The following is an 18,685-nucleotide window of genomic DNA, read 5'->3' as shown; positions in this document are numbered from 1 at the left end:
CATTTCAAACCTGTGCTAGTTTAAACCATTACTCTCTAGCTCCAGTGGGAAAATAGTTACTTTTTTTTTGTAGTTTTATAATACAGTCATTATAAATCTTTTTTATTCCAAATGCTTGTATTTTTTTCATCTTTTGAAAATTAATTTAAACCTTTTGGTTGCTGGATATTAACCAACCTTTTTATTTATTATTTATTTTTTTATTTTTTTAGTTGAAGTACAGTTGATGTACGTACAATATTATACTAGTTTCAGGTGCACAAGATAGTGTTTCAACAACTATATACATTATGAAATGTTACCATCTGTCACCATACAAAGTAACTACAATATTATTGACTACAGTCCCTATGCTGTGTTTTTCATCCCCATGACATTTATTTTATAACCGGATGTTTGTACCTCTTAATCTCCCTCATCTAGTTCATCATCCCCAACCGTCTTCCCCTCTGGCATTTTGAGTTTCAAACAGAGGTCTATTTTACATCCAGTGTTTTTCTGCCCAAGAAAGAGGCTTCTAAATATTCATCCCAGAAATTGAAATGGAAAGTCCTTTTGTACATCCCATCTCTCTGGTTGGAACCTGTGTAGTTTGGCCCTTTGTTTCCATCCTTTCTCAAAACCAGGGTGACTGGATCCTGCTGCTATGTCTCCAACCCTTTGAAAACCCCCACTCTAAGAGGACTCCTAAATAACCCAGTTTGGAAGTCTGTCAGGGGATCATTTCAGTACATCATATGTCCTGAAGTGAAAATCACTATCAATTCTACTTCCGTCTCCCCACCCACTGTATTATAATTCCTTAGACCTCAAATATGCAAATTGCTGGACTGCTTTAGCTATGTTCCAACATGTCTTCAACTTTAGATTAATGTCCATTTCCTTAGATGAACATCCTTAGATGTCATTATTTTGACATTACCAAGATATCTTGCCATCAGCCTTTTCTATACATTTCAGTCTTTGTTTTTCATTGCATGTTACATAGTTGGCATCGTTAAGATGATTGTCCTAATTTCTTACTAGCTGATATTTTATTTATGTTTGCATTTCTTAATTTTATGATTAAAAATTATATGGAATATGGAAGACAAAATACGGAAAGAAAACTAATCATATTTACCCACCAGAAAATCAATATTCATGTTTTGCCATACATTTTAAGATCTTTTTATATATAAGGTTGAGTTCATAATTTATAATTTTATTTGCTGTTTTTCTTTGACTTCACATAATAATACAAAGTTTCCTTGTGAATTAAAAATATTTTAAAAGTAAAATTTGGTAGCTCTTTGATATTCAAATGCCTAACCTTTCCCATATGCTTTCTCTTTGGTTTCATTTGTTTCTTTTCTTTTTTTATTATTGTTATGAGGGAGAGAAGTTGCTATTTCTATCTTTAATGTCCTTAGAATGTATTTGTATAATTCAAAGGATCAATGAATATGAATATTTTTAAGATTGTTGATACATATTGACAAATGGCCCTCCTAAATCATTGTACCAATTACCATTCCTTCCAACAGTGTGTGTGACATTTCCTGGTGGTACACAAACTAGTCAGTCTGCTAATTTCATAGAAAAAATAGTTCTGTGTTTTTAATTGCATTTCTCTTTTATTTTTGAAATCTAAAATGTCGATCAATATATATGCAATAACTATAGTCATTAAGTTTTTTATTACCTGTTTCATAATGTACATATAAATGCTCTTTACCTATTTAGACTAGTGGGATCTTAGTTCTTCATATAGTGAAGATACATCATTATAAGTGTCAAGATTTGCTTACTTTTTAGTAATGTTTGTTTTGCATTAGATACAATTGTTAATTTTATCTTTTGGGGAATCTAAATTAATATCTTCTACAGATGTATGTAAGTACGAGCACTGTTTGTCACCCTCTCCCAAAACTGTTTTAGGTCTCCACCTGCAGCATATACTAAATAAGTGTGTATATAGATGTTCTATTTTCTACACTGCTCTGGGCTATCAAAGCTATTCTTTTAATCTGTCTAATTTGGACCAGGATCATATTAGTTTAAATATTCTTTTTAAATATTTTTCAATACTTGGTCAGGCTAATTTCTGCTAGGAAATCACATATGGTCATAATTAGAAATATTTTATGTAAGTACTCTTGTGGGTACACACATCTACATACAATTATATGTATAAAAAACAATTGTAGCCATAATTAACCACCATTATGTTATATATGCATATAACATATTAAAATAGTTAAAATTTATCACCATTATATCCAATTTTTAAAACTTATGACAATTACTGTAACATATGATCTTAATATTACTGACCAATACTAATAGAAAACAAAATACACTTAAATGGAATTTGAATGGTTTGATGTGAAAATGAACATTTAGTTTCCTTTTATTTTTTTAATTTATTTTTTTTAAAGATTTTATTTATTTATTCATGAGAGACAGAGAGAGAGACAGAGGCAGAGGGAGAAGCAGGCTTCCCGCTGAGCAGGGAGCCAGACACGGGGCTCCATCCCAGGACCCTGGGATCATGACCTGAGCCGAAGGCAGACGCTTAACCGACTGAGCCACCCAGGCTTCCCATTTAGTTTCCTTTTAAATCAATCTCATAATTAATCCTATTCTCATATGTTTGTCACAAAATGAACTTACTTCTTGTGTTTTGATAATTTCAGTATACTTCCACGATTACTTTAATTATTTGAGTATGAAATAATTGATTAATTGATATTATTCTTTCATTAGGACAAATGGCTGCTTAAAACAAATGTTACTATCAGAGCTATGCTTAAAATATTTTTTTAAGCTGGAAAAATTAGCATCACTTTTCCGCAACTTTATCTGTCCTTACTTTTTCCTCTCTACTTCTCTCAAAGTAAATTGAAGCCTAAAATAGCACAGGTTAGTCGTGAGAGTCACACACTCCTCTCAAAGAAGCTTTAAAGAGAGACCTGTTTCAGCAGTGAAATGACTGGGAGGGAAAAGCTCAGTATTAACTTTAAGCATCTACAAATGGAGGTAATTGATGTTTGCTCAGTGCAAGAGTCATCCTGTAGAAGAAAGCAACACATGATTCAGTATTTTGTATGTCAACACTATTACTGTGCCAGAACAGAACTAAGATGCCAGTTGATTGCAAAGATGAATCTATGTAATTTTCCTTTATTGAACTAGTAAAGATGATCTCTTCTGTGGAAATAAACAAAAAACACCCAAATGAGAACAAGCAAAGGCTATTTATTAAGAGATTGCTATAGCAAGAGAATCAGCCACCATCACTTGGCATCTGGCAGAAACCCAAAGGCAGGCAGTGAAATGTAAAACCTTTATAATGAAAAGAAGGGAAGGCTTTAGTTTTGCCCTGTTGGAAGTTATTAGCATGGGGTAGCTGGAGGTGGGCTAACTGGAAGTACAGCATCCTGTGGGATTGGTTAGGGGAGCATGTTTGATTTCTTCTAGTTGGTCCTGAGTTGGACAATTGGACAAAAATTAGGGAGGCTGGTATTTATTGATAAAGTCCTGACCAATTGACCACTTGGGTCAATTGCTACAGAGCTTATGCTTTGGCTTTCTATCTAGACTGATGCCTGCAGGCTTGGTGTCAGAGTTCTATTTTTTTTTTTTTTTAATTTAGTCTACCCATTGTCCATTTGTATAGTCAGTCTCTCATTTATACATTCACTGAAGAATAGTACAGGTCTTTTTATAAGTTTAGTGTTCAATCATAAAAAAAAAAATTAAAAGAGGAAAAACTTTAAGGAGTGTAACCATGAATATACTGGGAAATTCTTTTATTAAGTGATCAGATAAATAACTATTTCAGGGCACCTGGGTGGCTCAGTTGGTTAAGTCTTGGTTTTAGCTCAGGTCATGATCTCATGAGTCATGAGATCAAGGCCTGGTATTGGGCCCTATACTCAGTGCAGTCTACTTGAGTTTCTCTAATCCTCTCCCTCTGTCCACCCCTCTGCTTACTCTCTCAAAATAAATAAATAAATAAATAAATAAATAAATAAATAAATAAATAAATCTATTTCAAATCAGTATCACTTTGAATTTTATTGGTTTATGAAAGAAACCATGTGATTTGGAAGTTAAAGGATAGAAATTGTTTAAGAAGAATTTTATCAGATAACTTAAGAACCAATATGTCTTTACAATGTCAGAGAAGTGGGAGAAAAAAAAGAGGGGGGAGTGAGATTGAGATAAAGGTGAAAAAAATTACATTTGTAGTTGTTTTCAATAACAAACTTTTTCTTTACCTACCTGTTTTCCAGTTTTTGAGGTCAGATACCAGTTTGTAGTCTGTCCTACTTATATAATGCCTACAGTGTTCTATTTCCTATCTGCTATTTGAGGAGGAAGTTGAGCTTTCAGAAGATTATAACTGAACTGAAGGAGAGTTCATCCGCCAGATGCACAGCAAGCCAATAAAAACTGACACCAAGCCTTTGAAGTGAAGAAAGATAGGTGACTTATTTGTGTGGTACCACCCAGGAGAATAGGGAGCTGGCGCTCAAAAGTCCGGAGCTCCCTGATGACTTGCAAGTGAGGATTTTAGGGGCAAAATTTGGGGCAGGTGGGCGCCTGGGTGGCTCGGTTGGTTGAGCGACTGCCTTCGGCTCGGGTCATGATCCTGGAGTCCCGGGATCGAGTTCTGCATCGGGCTCCCTGCTCGGCAGGGAGTCTGCTTCTCCCTCTGACCCTCCCCCCTCTCATGCTCTCTCTCTATCTCATTCTCTCTCAAATGAATAAATAAAATCTTTGAAAAAAAAATTGGGGGCAGGTGTCTTCTGAAAAGGTGGACGTCATGGACGGGAGGCCCAGGAGGTCTTACTAGCACGTGTTCTGGTGCCACTTCCTCTGGTCTCTGGGGGTCTTTTCCATTTCAAAAGACTTGAAATCTAAAAGAAATATATTTATTCCTTATGTTAGAGATTTCCTATATTTAGGTAGTGCTGATTAACTACTTGTCCTACAGCTCCCTATGAATAATAAGCAAGGATTCCTATCCCTTGAGCCTCGGCCTACATGTCCTTTGGCCAGTTGAGCCATGCCTGGGGGTGATATGACCTCTAATGTACATTTTTTCCATCTGAGCTGACAAGATGGATATTGGCTTCAAAATATAAATACTTGGTAAGAGTATGTAGACCAAACAGAGTAAAAAGGCATTAGTGTTCTATTGACCGTATCTAAATTATAGCTTACATATATTTATGTATATATTATGTTTATACATATTTTCATGTATATGTAAATACATATGACATATATAAATGTAGACATGTAAGTGTATAATAATATAGTAGTGACATTTAGGTCTTTAAATTTGAATAATATAAAAATGTTTAAACAATGTATTAAAAGCTGAAACAGTGTGATTTTCTTGTTCAAAATATCGCATCGGAGCCACTTTTTGAAAAAATACTTGATGTATCATGTAACCTCTTTTGGCTATAGCTCACTAAAGCAGATTTTTCTGATCTTTGTGACCTGTAGGGTTTGCTTTTTTTTTTTTTTTAAAGATTTTATTTTTTATTTATTTATAAGAGAGAGAGAGAGAACACAAGCACAAATGGGGGTCAGAGGCAGAGGGAAAAGCAGGATCCCCGCTGAGCAGGGAGCCCGAAGCTGGGCTTGATCCAAGAACCTGGGATCATAATCTGAGCCAAAGGCAGATGCTTAACCAACTGAACCACCCAGGAGTCCCTAGGGTTTGCTTTTTTAATGGGATTTGAGTCTTTGACATGCTTCCTACTTTCATAGCATGGACATTCTAATAGTGAGATGTCATTTCAATGTAACACAATTAGTATTGTGTTTTTAACAATTGGTACAAGAATAGAATAGAAGGTATGATTATCTTTTCTTTAATGAGTACAGAAGTATTTTTCAGAAATGGTAAATTTAAGCCAGAACGGGAGAATGAAGAGACATTTTATCAGTTCATTGATAGTGTGTGATAAGGAAGGCATATAGGATGAATGCACACGGCATGTCTGGTGTTCTGTGACTCTCTAGATGTCTACAAGGACTTCCACAGCCTCTGCCTGGGACCCTCCCCAGCCTCACCTCCAGTCCTTTCTGCTATTTTTGGCATGAGCTTTCTTATATACAAACATTGTATATATAAAAATAATATATATAATATATAAAAGTATATAACTAAATATATATGTGGTTCTGCTTTGCTCCAGCTCAGTAACAGTTGAAAGAAAATCTTTTATGTCAAAATATCCACTTCCTGAAAGTTCTTCCAACAAATATATGGCAAAACTGAGCTTCGCTTTCATTTAACTTTATGTAAGTCTGTGGTCCAGTAACTACAGGGCAAAGTAGAGATTCTGAATACAGATAATTTTATAGTTTTGTTATTTTGGTTGAGATATTATGACTTCTGGTTAATCTAAGTAGCTAGTACTGAAATACAGAAGTTCAAGAGTCTGTTATTAAACATTCAACTTGCCATTAAAAGAAACCTGTAAAGATCAATGTTAGAAAGAAAGAAAAAAAAAAACGAAAAAACTTGTGGTTTAAAAAGATAGAGGACAGGGTGAAATTTACAGTTACTTAACAAACCAGTCTTAATTGTAGATAACATAAATTAACATTGTAAACAAATTGCAGAATTATTTAAAGTATTTACCAGGGAAGAAATTGTTTTTAAGCACCTCTAGGCACTTCAGAAGTTTCTATTAACATGCAGACCATTAATATGCTAATTACAAACCTTTCCCTTTGTATTCATTAAGCAAATTCCCCTAAGACTATTATAAAACACATCATTCAATCCAACAAGTATTTATTGAGTACCTATTGGATCCGTGGTTGTCAGTCTGGAGGAAATTCAGAAGTAATGATACCTGGATCCCACAGCCAAGCTATTTTGATTTAATTGTTCTAAGGTGAGGCTTGGGAATTGTCTTTTCGTTTTTGTTTGTTTGCTTAAATATCACCTGTTGCTCTAATCTGTAGCTAGTTTTAGAATCATTGCATAATGTGAGTAGAAAGTTGTTTTTATATAATTTCTTATTCTGAGAGCACAGCACATAGATTCTTAGTAAATATTTTCTAGTAAGGAGGATGTTTGTGTCTACTACTGCAGCCAAAAGTTTACAAAAGTTGATTAATATTTGGAGAAATTCATTTTGAGTGCCTAAATATATACTGAAATAAGCAGACTGAATCTAACACGTTCAATGACATTTGCTAGCTGCATCAGTGCCTTTAACTGTGGCATTCATGGAAGAAGAACCTGTTTTATAATGATCTTTGGCCCATTAGAATGATTAAAAGAAATACAGTGAATCTTCATTAAAGTATAGCTTGGGAAATAGATCAATTGAGATGTTGTCTAAAGATTACTTATCTCAACCTTTCTTTCTACTTTCATGTAGTGCGTGATATTCCGAGGTTCTAATGGTTGTTTCCAAAGTAAGAAACAAGGAGAGTTCCTGATTCTAAAGATAAAGTCAGTTTTTTGGTTTGTTTGCTTTTGTAACTTCATCCTTAAGGCAAAGGGATGACTGCACATGGCACACTTAGATTTGTAGAGTTTGGGGTTTTGTTTTTATTTTAGAAATCCTTGAAATGTGTATGATTTATTTACCTTGGTCACTTATATGATTTGATCTCTAGTTTATACATGCATTAGTAGGTATATACATTCATAGCATGCATATACATGCAATAATAGAGTTGGGGCCCTTAGTAATTTTATGGCATCTATCCTTTAATACTTTCAAACAAAATTTGGTATATTTTGCTACAGTCAAGGCTAGAGCCATATATAAGCATTTTAAGTGTTGTTTGTAATTTATTGTGAATTAATTTATCAGATTTTTTTTTTAACCTGGTAACAAGCTATTGAGGAGGAAGAAAGAAAGGTCTGTTGCAGAGTTCTCCATGACAACATCTTAAGTTTTCAGTAGAGGGGAGGGGGATGTGGCTGGGGGAGTAGGAGGGAGGGAAAGGAACTGGAAGATGTGGAAAGAATTGTGCTTCCAATGCAGTATAAGACAATGACTGGTACCCACATCTTACCCCCACAGCTTGCTTTCAGTGCCATCTTGGGAAAGCTGCTTCTTCTCTGGGTCCCAGAATTCTTAGCTCTAAGATGAATATACTAATAGGACATTTCAGGCTTGAAACAGGAAACACAAGGAGAAAGAAAATGTGTTGGAAAGACATACTCTTCTTGTGTTTCTCCTTTACTCTCACACTATTACCACATTTAACAATGCTTCTGGTACCAGATAGGTGGGTTTTATTTTGTTTTGTTTGTTTTTCTACACCAAGCAATTCTCTATGACATCAGCTGGGTGGCCTGCAATTCAATTCAATTCTGACAGTAACTGGACTTGGCCCCACAGGTTAAGGACTCAGTCCCACAGGACTACCCTCTACTTCAGACAGCAATCACAAGTAGTCAGTCCCCAGGTTGCACACAACTTCTGTCCTGCAATCAGGGGTTCTCGTGACCTGCCTCCTTGAGTTCAATCATTTGCTAGAACAGGTCACAAAACTCTGGGAAACACTTACTTACATTTACCAGTTTATTATATAATAAAGGATATAATAAAGGGTACAGATGAATAGCCAGTTGAAGAGATACATAGGGCAAGATCTGAAAAGGTCTCAATTGCAAGAGCTTCTAGCCCATGGAGTTGAGTTGCATCACCCTCCTGAACCATGGATGTGTTCACCAAACTGGAAGCTCTCTGGACTCTGGACTCTTGGGATTTTTATAGAGGCTTCATCATGTAGGCGTGATTGATTATTAACTATTTCTAGCCCTTCACCTCTCTCGGGAGAATGAGGGGTATGACTGAAAATTCCATACTTCTACTCATAACCTATGTGTTTCTGGTGACCAGCCTCCTCCAGGAGACCACCAGGAATCACCTCATTAGTACAAAAGACATTCCTATCACCCAGGAAATCCCAGAAGCTTTGGGTCAAGAACCAGGGTGAAAGATCAAGTATTAGAACAAGAGATCCTCCTAGTGCTGTTATCACTTAAGAAATTACAAGAGTTTTAGGAGCTCTGTGTGCCAGGAACTGGGGTCAAAGAGTAAGTGTTGGAGCAAAGATTCTCCTAGCACCCATATATACAAGTGTTTTAGGAGTTCTGTGTCAGGAACTGGGAAGTAGGCTCTCTCTCTCTCTCTCTCTCTCTCTCTCTCTCTCTCTCTCTCTATATATATATATATATATATATTTCTCATTATTTCACAGCAAGATATGAGAGTGACAAGCTTGGAATTTGATTAGGTAAGACTGAGATCCACTGATGTTTCAAAACCCATCCACCAGGGACTTGTGCTTAGGTATGACCATTGTTGGTAAAGCATCTTAGGGGGTAATAAGGAGGCACCTATAGGAGGCACCTATAATTGTTGGTGAGGGATAAGAAGCCCTATAATGAGGACAGAGAACTAGAAAAGAAGCTTGAAAAATTACTGCATATAATGATATCCTATTCTAATTTGTCTAGACTGTGACTTGGAAATAGTCATTGAATTGCACATATAAATCCCAACATGCATGGTAGATGTAGTATTCCCTCAGAGTTACTCAAAGACACAATCAAAAAATAAAATTAAAAGCTCTTTATAACCATTTTGCATTGCCTTCTCTTTAGGGTGGAATAATTTGATGCCTTTGTGCCAGAAGCATGGCGACTGAAGAGTAGAGTTTGGGAGCCACGTACATTATGCTTTTTATCCCTTGCTCAGTATTTGCAAAAGATTTCTGCAGAAATAACCACAAAAAATTGAAATAAGGGAAAATTAAAATTGCCCCGTAATGCTAATTAATGTAACACTCCAACAATAGCTCTTAAAAAAACACTTTTGTCATCATGTTACTTCTTTGCACACTGATTAATATATATATATATATATATATATATATATATATATATATATCTCATTGATTTTCATTGCATCATAGACTCCACAAATGTATTTTGTTTACTTCAAAATATTTATTCATTATTTAGTTCTTTTAGTATGGCCAACTTCATGCATATTTTCTGCACCTCCCTCTTTGTCCTAAGACCAGGTTATTATAATAATATTAGTTTTAAAACTTCTAAAGCTCACTGTGAGCCTGGGACAGTGCAAAGAGCTTCACGTGTATTATGAAACTCATTCTTCGAAACTGCATTATGTGGAATAGGTTCTATTATTATCTCATTCACATCAGTGACTGGTTTACCCAAATGATCCATATAGTAATGGATGCATCCAGGACTGCTCCTAGTTTGACTCTAAACCCCATGATCTTAATTCTTTGGCTTCACAATGGTGTCAAAGGTGAGGACTTTTTTATTGCTCTTTCATAGGTTTTATAGGATTGTGTTCTAAAGGCTTGGTGCCACTTTTCAGTGGCCTAAGAGCCACTGTGTTTTCTCTAGTACTTAGTACCCTCAGTTGGTGTTATTGTTGTTTTATATAAAAGGGGTAAACTACAGAGCCTTTTTTTCTTCCCCTTTTTAATTTTTTTTTACCAATAAACTGAAAATATTTGTTACCTAATTGAAGTACTTGTTTTGTGAACTTACTCTTCCTGCGTTTCTCTCATTTATCTGTTAGGATCTTAGTGTTTTCCTTATCTGCTGTATGATCTCTTGTTTAAGAATTTAAATCATTTATCCATAGCCTGTAGTCTTGGTTCTCTGATCTAGTATCTTGAAGAATTTCTTCCCTAGAGTTATAATCACCTTACTTTGGTAGGAGGGAGGTTATCTTACTTACATTGACACACTTCATGCATATATTGATTAACTCTGTGTTAAGTCCTGGCTAAAGTAATTTTATTTGAATCTTTTTTGGTCTGGAAAGCTTCTGTTATCATATTTTAATCTTCTGAAGGACAAATCGAAATATCTTGTTGAAACAAAGATGCACAGTTTTTTTTTTATTATTATTATAAGCCTGGAAGAGCTAAACTATTTTAAACTTGGCTAATAATGATCTTGTGACAGCTGCATGAAGTTACTTGTAGGCTTCCAGGTGCTGCAGACTGAAGAGGATGCAGATGTGGCCTGTGTGGAGCCATCGCCCACAGAAGTTAGATTGGCTGCTCTTTCTAGCACATTTTGGTTTCTATTTCTAAATTATCTCCGAGGCCTGTAAGCATTTTCAACCTGTACTTCAAGTATTTATTGATTAAGGAAAGAGCATGTATACCATCTGGTGCTGAGGTGTTACTGTGACAGCATCCTCAGAGTTTATTTTAAAAGATTTATTTGGGGGGTTACTCTTACACTTTCGGTAGTCCTAGTAAAGGAACTTCAGTTTTAATCTTCTTAATAATGCATAGAATGCTGGGATCGCTACTAAATCCTCAGAAAAAAATATTTTATGGAATTGATTCTTCAAAAAATTACATTGACCCTTCTGTATTTATATGAGTCGGTCTGAATATAATCAGCTATTTAGTTATATTATAAATGGAAATACTTGGTATGATAATATTATATGGATCATGAAAAAAACAATTCCTCTGAGATAATAAGAATCTAGTCCATCACTTTTTTTTTTTTTAAGATTTTATTTATTTATTTGAGAGAGAGAATGAGAGAGAAAGAGCACATGAGAGTGGGGAGGGTCAGAGGGAGAAGCAGACTCCCTGCCGAGCAGGGAGCCCGATGCGGGACTCGATCCCGGGACTCCAGGATCATGACCTGAGCCAAAGGCAGTCGCTTAACCAACTGAGCCACCCAGGCGCCCTAGTCCATCACTTTGATTATGATATTACTAAGACTAAGCCTCCACTTTCCTCCCAAAATGTGTGATATGCCAGATCCTGATCTAAATGAATATATATATTCTCTCACTTCATTTTCACAAAACTGTTGAGATAGGATCTGTTATTATTCCTATTTTATAGCTGTCAACTGAAATACGAAGAGATTAACTAATTTACCCAAGCTAATTTATTTGTGCCATCTTAAAACAAGTCAGACACTCTCAGTACAAAATCTAAAGCAATGACTCATAAGAATATAGAAGTACAAGTGCTTGATTTTACATGATTTCATATTTTTGATTAAAGTTTATTAAAACTTTAAATTAAAATTCTAGTGATAGGTAAGGTGATTTAAGTTCTTCCAGACTAAAATTTGTGGATTGAGTGTTACAGTGAATAGCATGTGTATGTGTGTGTGTGTGTGTGTATACTGAGATGTAGGACAGAAACCTTATTATAAATTTTCAAATTAGGACGACTGAAACAATATTATTTTTAGGATCATTAGTGTGGCTTTTGTCTCAGGACACTGGCTGAATATTAAATCCTGTTAGGTAATGGCAAGCCTGCCTAAACACAGCTCTACGTGAGTTTATAAACTGTGTATAGTTTACAACTAGAAGTATGTTTGTACTTTATTAGGAGATCTCATCATCCTTTGTTTTTTTAATCATCAAAAAGTAATCAGATACTTTTGTCAACAATTATTATTTATTAATTATTTATTGAGTTGGAACTGTGCTGTTTGAAATTAACACATATATGCAAACTTTCCACATTAATAACTATCAGTAAAATGAGATAATTGTGCCATAGTTAATACCAATTACAGTAAAACGCTGACTACTTATGGATGCCATTCATTTTGTTTAAGCTGTGAAGAAAAAGAAAAGATCAAAGAACATCCTCATCTTAGGGAACTAATAGTCTAAGAAAAGAGGAAGGCAAATGTTCTTTAAGGGCAGATAGTAAATGTTTTAGGGCCCTACATTGTCTGTCATAACTACTCAACTGTGTCATAACAGCACTAAAAAAGCCACACACAAGTAATGAGTATGGCTGTGTTCCAACAATACCCTATTTACAAAAATAAGTGGTAGGCTAGATTTGGTCCAAGGACTGTAGTTGGGCAACCCTTAATCTGAGTGCTGATACAAACAGAAACAGGAAAGTTTATTTATATAAGAGATCAGTACGTGTTTAAGACATTAAGGAAATAAATATAATTATAAAGAAATAGAGTAAGATCTGCCAAAGTATTTCACAGATGCTTTAACTACTCTTTAAGTGTTTTAATATTTTGATATACCTACATTATCTCTACAGTGAAATAATTTTAAGGCATATTTAAAAGATTTTATTTATTTATTTGAGAGAGAGAGAGAGAGAGAGAGAGAGAGTGAGAGGAGCACAAGCAGCGGGGGAAGCAGGCAGAGGGAGGGAGAAGCAGGCTCCCTGGACGTGGGGCTAGATCCCAGGACCCTGGGATCATGACCTGAGCCAAAGGCAGACGCTCAACCAACTGAGCCACCCAGGCACTCCTTAAAAATAGATTATAATAAATAGTCAAATCGGAAATAAATGTCACAGTGGCCGTTTATATTTACTAGGATTCCACTTTAGTGACAGCCAAATTCCCAGATAAGTAGTCCTAAAAATTAAAACACCATCAGTTAAAAATATATATATATATATATAGTCTCTCTCTCTATATATTGAATATTCCCTACTTTTCCTTTGAAAAAGACCCTTTGGAATTTTTGGAATTCGATTTGGAAATACTTGTCTACGTTTGTTAGCATTTCCAAATTTGTGGTATGTTTATATTACACTTTCCTCTCTTTATTTGTTATAAAATAGAGTAGATACATTTCAAATAATTACAGTTCAAAATAGACAGATTTTAGACAAAACCCTAGGCCTGCTGGTTTATGTATCATTGCTGAGCTCATTTTGCAGTTCTCTTGAATCACTAGAAGCAATATTCATAAAATATACTAGCAAGTGAATGCATTGAAGCACTAAATAACTTCTGTGTTATATTCTGCCATCAGTTTATGTGGTTTCTAATGATAAAGTGCATTTTAGTAAGCAACTTACTTGGTATTTTCTGGATTTTTTATGAATATGTGGAAAATTTGAAAGAATCCTAAGTGTTGTAATACCCAGAAAAGTGCATGTATTGTATATAGCTTGCATTTAAATATAATAGCTCTACAAATATATATTTGGAGATGCATTTTTTAAGTCTGAATATGTAAATTTAAATTGGTAGTTTCCCATTGGTGATTGGAGAAGTCATGTAAGCGTAACATTTTCAATAGTTTGTGGTAAATAATGCCACTGGCACTGGCATACGAAATCAGTGGGTCAAATTAGCAGGACATTGTTCTCCCTCCTAATTTGTAGGCTCTATGCAAACATGTATTTAAAGAACAATTTAGCACGTCTTCTGAATATAAATTTTGCAGGAATTTCCGAGGAAAGATATATTTAAATGGGCTTCCATCTTTATTTGTATGTCTATATTAATTGCATAATCAAATGCATTGGCTCATTCTATTTCCTCCTGAATAAACATTTTAAGTAAAATAAAGATAACTATTTAATATAGCTCTGTATTTCTTAAGTCCATAAAATGCTTTTTAATTTGAAAGGCATTGTGGAAGAAATTTAATTGTAATGCATTTAGGGATTTTGCTTTTGAAAAGCAAAACAGACACCTGTCTAAATTCATAGTGTCTTTATGCTATATTGAGGGAGTGGGATGTCTTCCTTATCTTGGGCTCTCTTGTTTGCTTTTCAGTTGCTGCGAGTGTGGCTGTGGAAGGGCTTCTTCCCTGTGCGCTGTTGCCCATCCAAGCCTAATATGGTTAGTGTTCCCCTCCCACTTTCACTCCTATGTAATGTCCCACCTATATGTATTATCGTCAGCATTCCTTTTTTATTTTTCTCCATTTGTGTACATTTTAACAGTTAGTGCACCAGTTGTGCCTAAAAGAAGAGTAGGTTGAAACTGATTTCCAAAGGGGAATCTGAACAAGTCATTGGATAACGGATAATTTCAAATAAAATATACACATAGCACATCATCCTTATGTCAAGCATTCATACTTCTCTTCCAGAGCTTTTACTGTGGTCCTGATTTAAACCAGAAGTTGTAAGATTGGAGCATCTGTTTTACATTTAACATGTTGCTGTGTTTGTTGTTCCATTAAGATTAAAATCATATCATATATGGAAGTGGAATGCTAATTCTTGCTGAAATCCTGCTTCAAGGTGAAATCACCATTTCTCTCTCCCAGAACCATGGAATGACCATAACTTAACTGGGATCTTCTATTTTTTTGTAATCATTGTGTATACATGTGGCATTGGAGAATAAAACCACATGTAATTTTAAATGGTTTATTTAATATTTTAAGTTTGAATTATAGTCCAGATGTTAGATATTAAAAGTGGTATTTCTAACTTGATACTAGTGAAGTAAAAAATATGCACGTTTTGGGGATCGGTGTCCAAATGCGATAGTCTTAATTACTTAGAAATGCAAATCCTAAATATATATCTGGGTTATAGCTATAAAGGTCTAGGCTAGGAGGAAAGACCAAAGACCTCTATCTACAGATTTAGAGGGACTCCTACACAATAATGAGCTATCTTGTAAAAAGTGAAATAATCTAGATAATTTCTGCCCAGATTAAAGAGTCTAAATCCCTGCACAATTGTATTGAGCTGTGATCTGTAGTCAAAATTTGCCAGGAAGAGAGATTCTGAAATGCATTTTAGAGAAGTATAGGGTTTCCTTGGGGTACTTTAAATTGTAACTTGCATTCTCTAGGTGTAAATTAATTTTTGTTGATTAAAAAAACTGCTGTGAATATGTGCGCACACATGTGTGCATGTGAGAAATGGTGGAATGGATACCAGTGATCTTATGAGAATGAGAGAAAGTAACAAGCAGACTGATAGAACTCAGAGATCTTTTTTTCAGTCTTTTGAAATTTTTGTACTTGAAAAAAGTTTGAAGTTAATATGGAAGCACGGATCTGTTTCACATGATTTAACTTGCTCTGAGAATTCTTTTATGAGCATGGGGTTTTGGTGACAAAACAAAAGAACCTGAAATCTGGCAATGGCTAAAGAATAACATAAATAGCTTTACATTGTGATTTTTTTTTTACATTGTGATTTTTTTTTAACCACTCTACGAAAAGCTAAAAACAAACAAACAAAAATAGTTGCTGAATTGTTCATGCTACTGAGTCTTGAGTATAGTTGTTATAAGAGATATATCATCACTGATGTAGAATAAGCAGAATTTACATCTTGGCAAAAAAGATCGACATCCAGGCCTACCTTGAAGTAAATCTCAAATATAACCTTAAGGAGAGTATAAAAATTTATGAAGACATGACTTAGAAAGTATTGGCAAAAACGATCTTTAGCTAGATTTTAAATGCTTGATTTTAAAAATAGTATCTTTTATATGCAAATAATGCATCATGGAACACTACGTCAGAAACTAATGAGGTACTGTATGGTGACTAACATAACATAATAAAAAATAAATAAATAAAATAAAATAAAAACAGTATCTTTTTCCATTATACAGTTGGTTCCAGGGAGTTTAGGAAATAAATAAAAGAGGAAAAGTGGAAAGGCAGAATTCTTCCTTCACAAAGAACACATCAGGAAACCTGATAACAGAAACGTTTTTCTAATATTTTTATTCAAAAAACATTAGTAATTGTGGAGGCAGTGAGTGTATTTGTGTGTGTGTGTGCACATGTGCACACACACACACTGAATGAATGAATGAATGAATGAATGAATGAATGAATGAATGATTTAACCACAAATGTGGTTAGATGCCTAATAAAATGCTAACAGTTTTCGTGGAAAAATTTATGGAAGATCCAGAATTTCTTTAATTCATTCTTAGTAAAACAAAACAAAATAAAGCAGAAGAAAGAAATTTTAATTGATTTTACATAAACTGTAAGAGAGTTATCTAAAATTATTACTGAGAAAGAATGGAAGCTTAAGATGTTTTTATTGTTATGTTTTCTGAAATTCTGTCTCATAATGGAATGTCAAGTCACTACGAGGTTTCAGTTAAAAATACTATATGTTTAGATTAAAGCATTGATGGAAAACAACATTTTATAGTGGAAATTAAGGGCTGAGAAGAATAATTTTCCTAGTACAGTCAGTACTGAAATACTGAAAATATTAAAATACTGAAAAATCTTGACCTGAAATCTTGTCATCTAATTTCATGCATATTCATATCAGTATGAGTCAATTACCACAAAAATATTTTCCAATGGAACATTCTATCATCAGCATTTGTGAACAGACATATTTACAATTATAGAGCAAAGGTTGTTAGACATTTTGAGATTTTAAAATCTCATTATTTTTCATTTCTAGAAAGACCGTTCACGTATGGTTGGCTTTGACCTTAATGTAATGCAATGCATTACATTACAATGTAATTAAAATTGCCCACTGGCTTTTAAAAGTACCTTGACATACCTTGTGGAAATCTTTGATCCTGCAGTTCAACTATATTAAAGCTTCTTCAATTCTCCAGAGTTGTGAGTTTTGCTGTGTTATGTCTCTCACCAGAAAACCATGCTCCATTCTTTCTCAAGTGTATGGTGTACCATTTATAAGATGACATTGGTAATTAGATGTTGCCACCTTTGATCTAAAATTATTTTTCATCACTCTAGTTGCCCACTTTGTGTGGAATCTGTACAGTTATATATAATGTTAATATTTTAAATATTCTTTCTTCTTTGACTTCAATCTATCCAATAATAGAAAATATTTCTGTAATATTTATGAATGAAACCTAGAGGCCTAGATTTTAGGTAGCCAAGTTTGCCTACATTTTTAGCAGAGGTATTTTTTATTGGCGATCTTTGACTTTATGCCATCATAACTGTCTTGAGATTCTACTTATTATTTCACTTCTCAAAAGAAATCTATTTTTATAAATATCCAGTGTTGAATGGATTGTTTTTTAATGTAAATAAAACATTAATGTGTGTAGTTTCTAAAAACATTTATCTCTTAATATTCATTTGTGTTTATGTTTACAAAAACCAAAATATGTTTATAACATAATATTAATTATAAGTCCATCTGAAAGATCCCATGGTCCCCAAATAGCTTTTTCTTGTATTTCTTAAATTCAAATATATGTCAGACTATTTTCTTCATTCATTAATTTTCATGCTTTTCAAGTGTTTTCTTATCACTTGCTACTTTTTCTGAAGTGTTCAAGTGGCAAAGGAAATAGAGTTCTATATTCTGAAAACAGAGGTATTAAACATTCATTTACCTCTCCTGTGACTTTTAGGAAATCAGCCTCACTTTTTAGAGATTTTTAAAAATATTATTAATCAGAGATATGAGGGAAAAACTCTAGCTTCTGTCATAATGCAGAGGTTAAGAATAAAACCAAAACAACTTTCTCTGACCAAAAAGATCACAAATTATATTGAAACATTATCTTGGGCCACCTGGTTGGCTCAGGCAGTTAAGCATCTGACTCTTGATTTCAGCTTGGGTCTTGATCTTAGGTCTTGATTTCAGGGTCCTGAGTTCAAGCCCCACATTGGGCTCCATTCTGGGTGTGGAGCCTACTTAAAAATCAAAAACAAAAACAAACAAAAAACCATTATCTTAATGTTTCAATGAACTATTTTTCTTTTTCTATATTAAGTGAACATTTCTTAAAATTTGAAGTGAGCAAATTTTTATTTCTACATATATACAACAGAGATTATTTCATTCATCTTCACATTTCTGCCAGGTAGGTATGTGGAAGTACTATTCCATTTTATAGATTTAAGAGAGAGACATAGAATATAAAATTATCCCTTATAATTCTAGACCCCCATTTAAA

General features: G+C 34.2%; 1 protein-coding gene across 6 annotated transcripts in view; it reads left to right on the top strand.

Moving 5' to 3' along the window:
• Positions 1 to 18,685, top strand: part of EPHA5 (EPH receptor A5) — a 348,533-nt gene that overhangs the window by 276,059 nt on the left and 53,789 nt on the right. For 3 of the 6 annotated variants that reach the window (XM_045881077.3, XM_045881078.3, XM_054508907.2), the window contains one exon: positions 14,570 to 14,635. The exons of the other annotated variants lie outside the window; for them this stretch is intronic. In XM_045881077.3, coding sequence (XP_045737033.1) covers positions 14,570 to 14,635 — 66 coding nt within the window. The remainder of the gene's footprint in view (positions 1 to 14,569; positions 14,636 to 18,685) is intronic. 6 annotated transcript variants of the gene reach the window in all.

Source organism: Mirounga angustirostris, unplaced genomic scaffold (genome assembly GCF_029215605.1).
Source record: "Mirounga angustirostris isolate CCGP_5_RB_7025 unplaced genomic scaffold, mMirAng1.0.hap1 SCAF_2, whole genome shotgun sequence".
NCBI classification, from domain to species: Eukaryota; Metazoa; Chordata; class Mammalia; order Carnivora; family Phocidae; genus Mirounga; species Mirounga angustirostris.
Note: the sequence above shows the minus strand (reverse complement) of the source record. Positions and strands in the feature narration are given on the sequence as shown.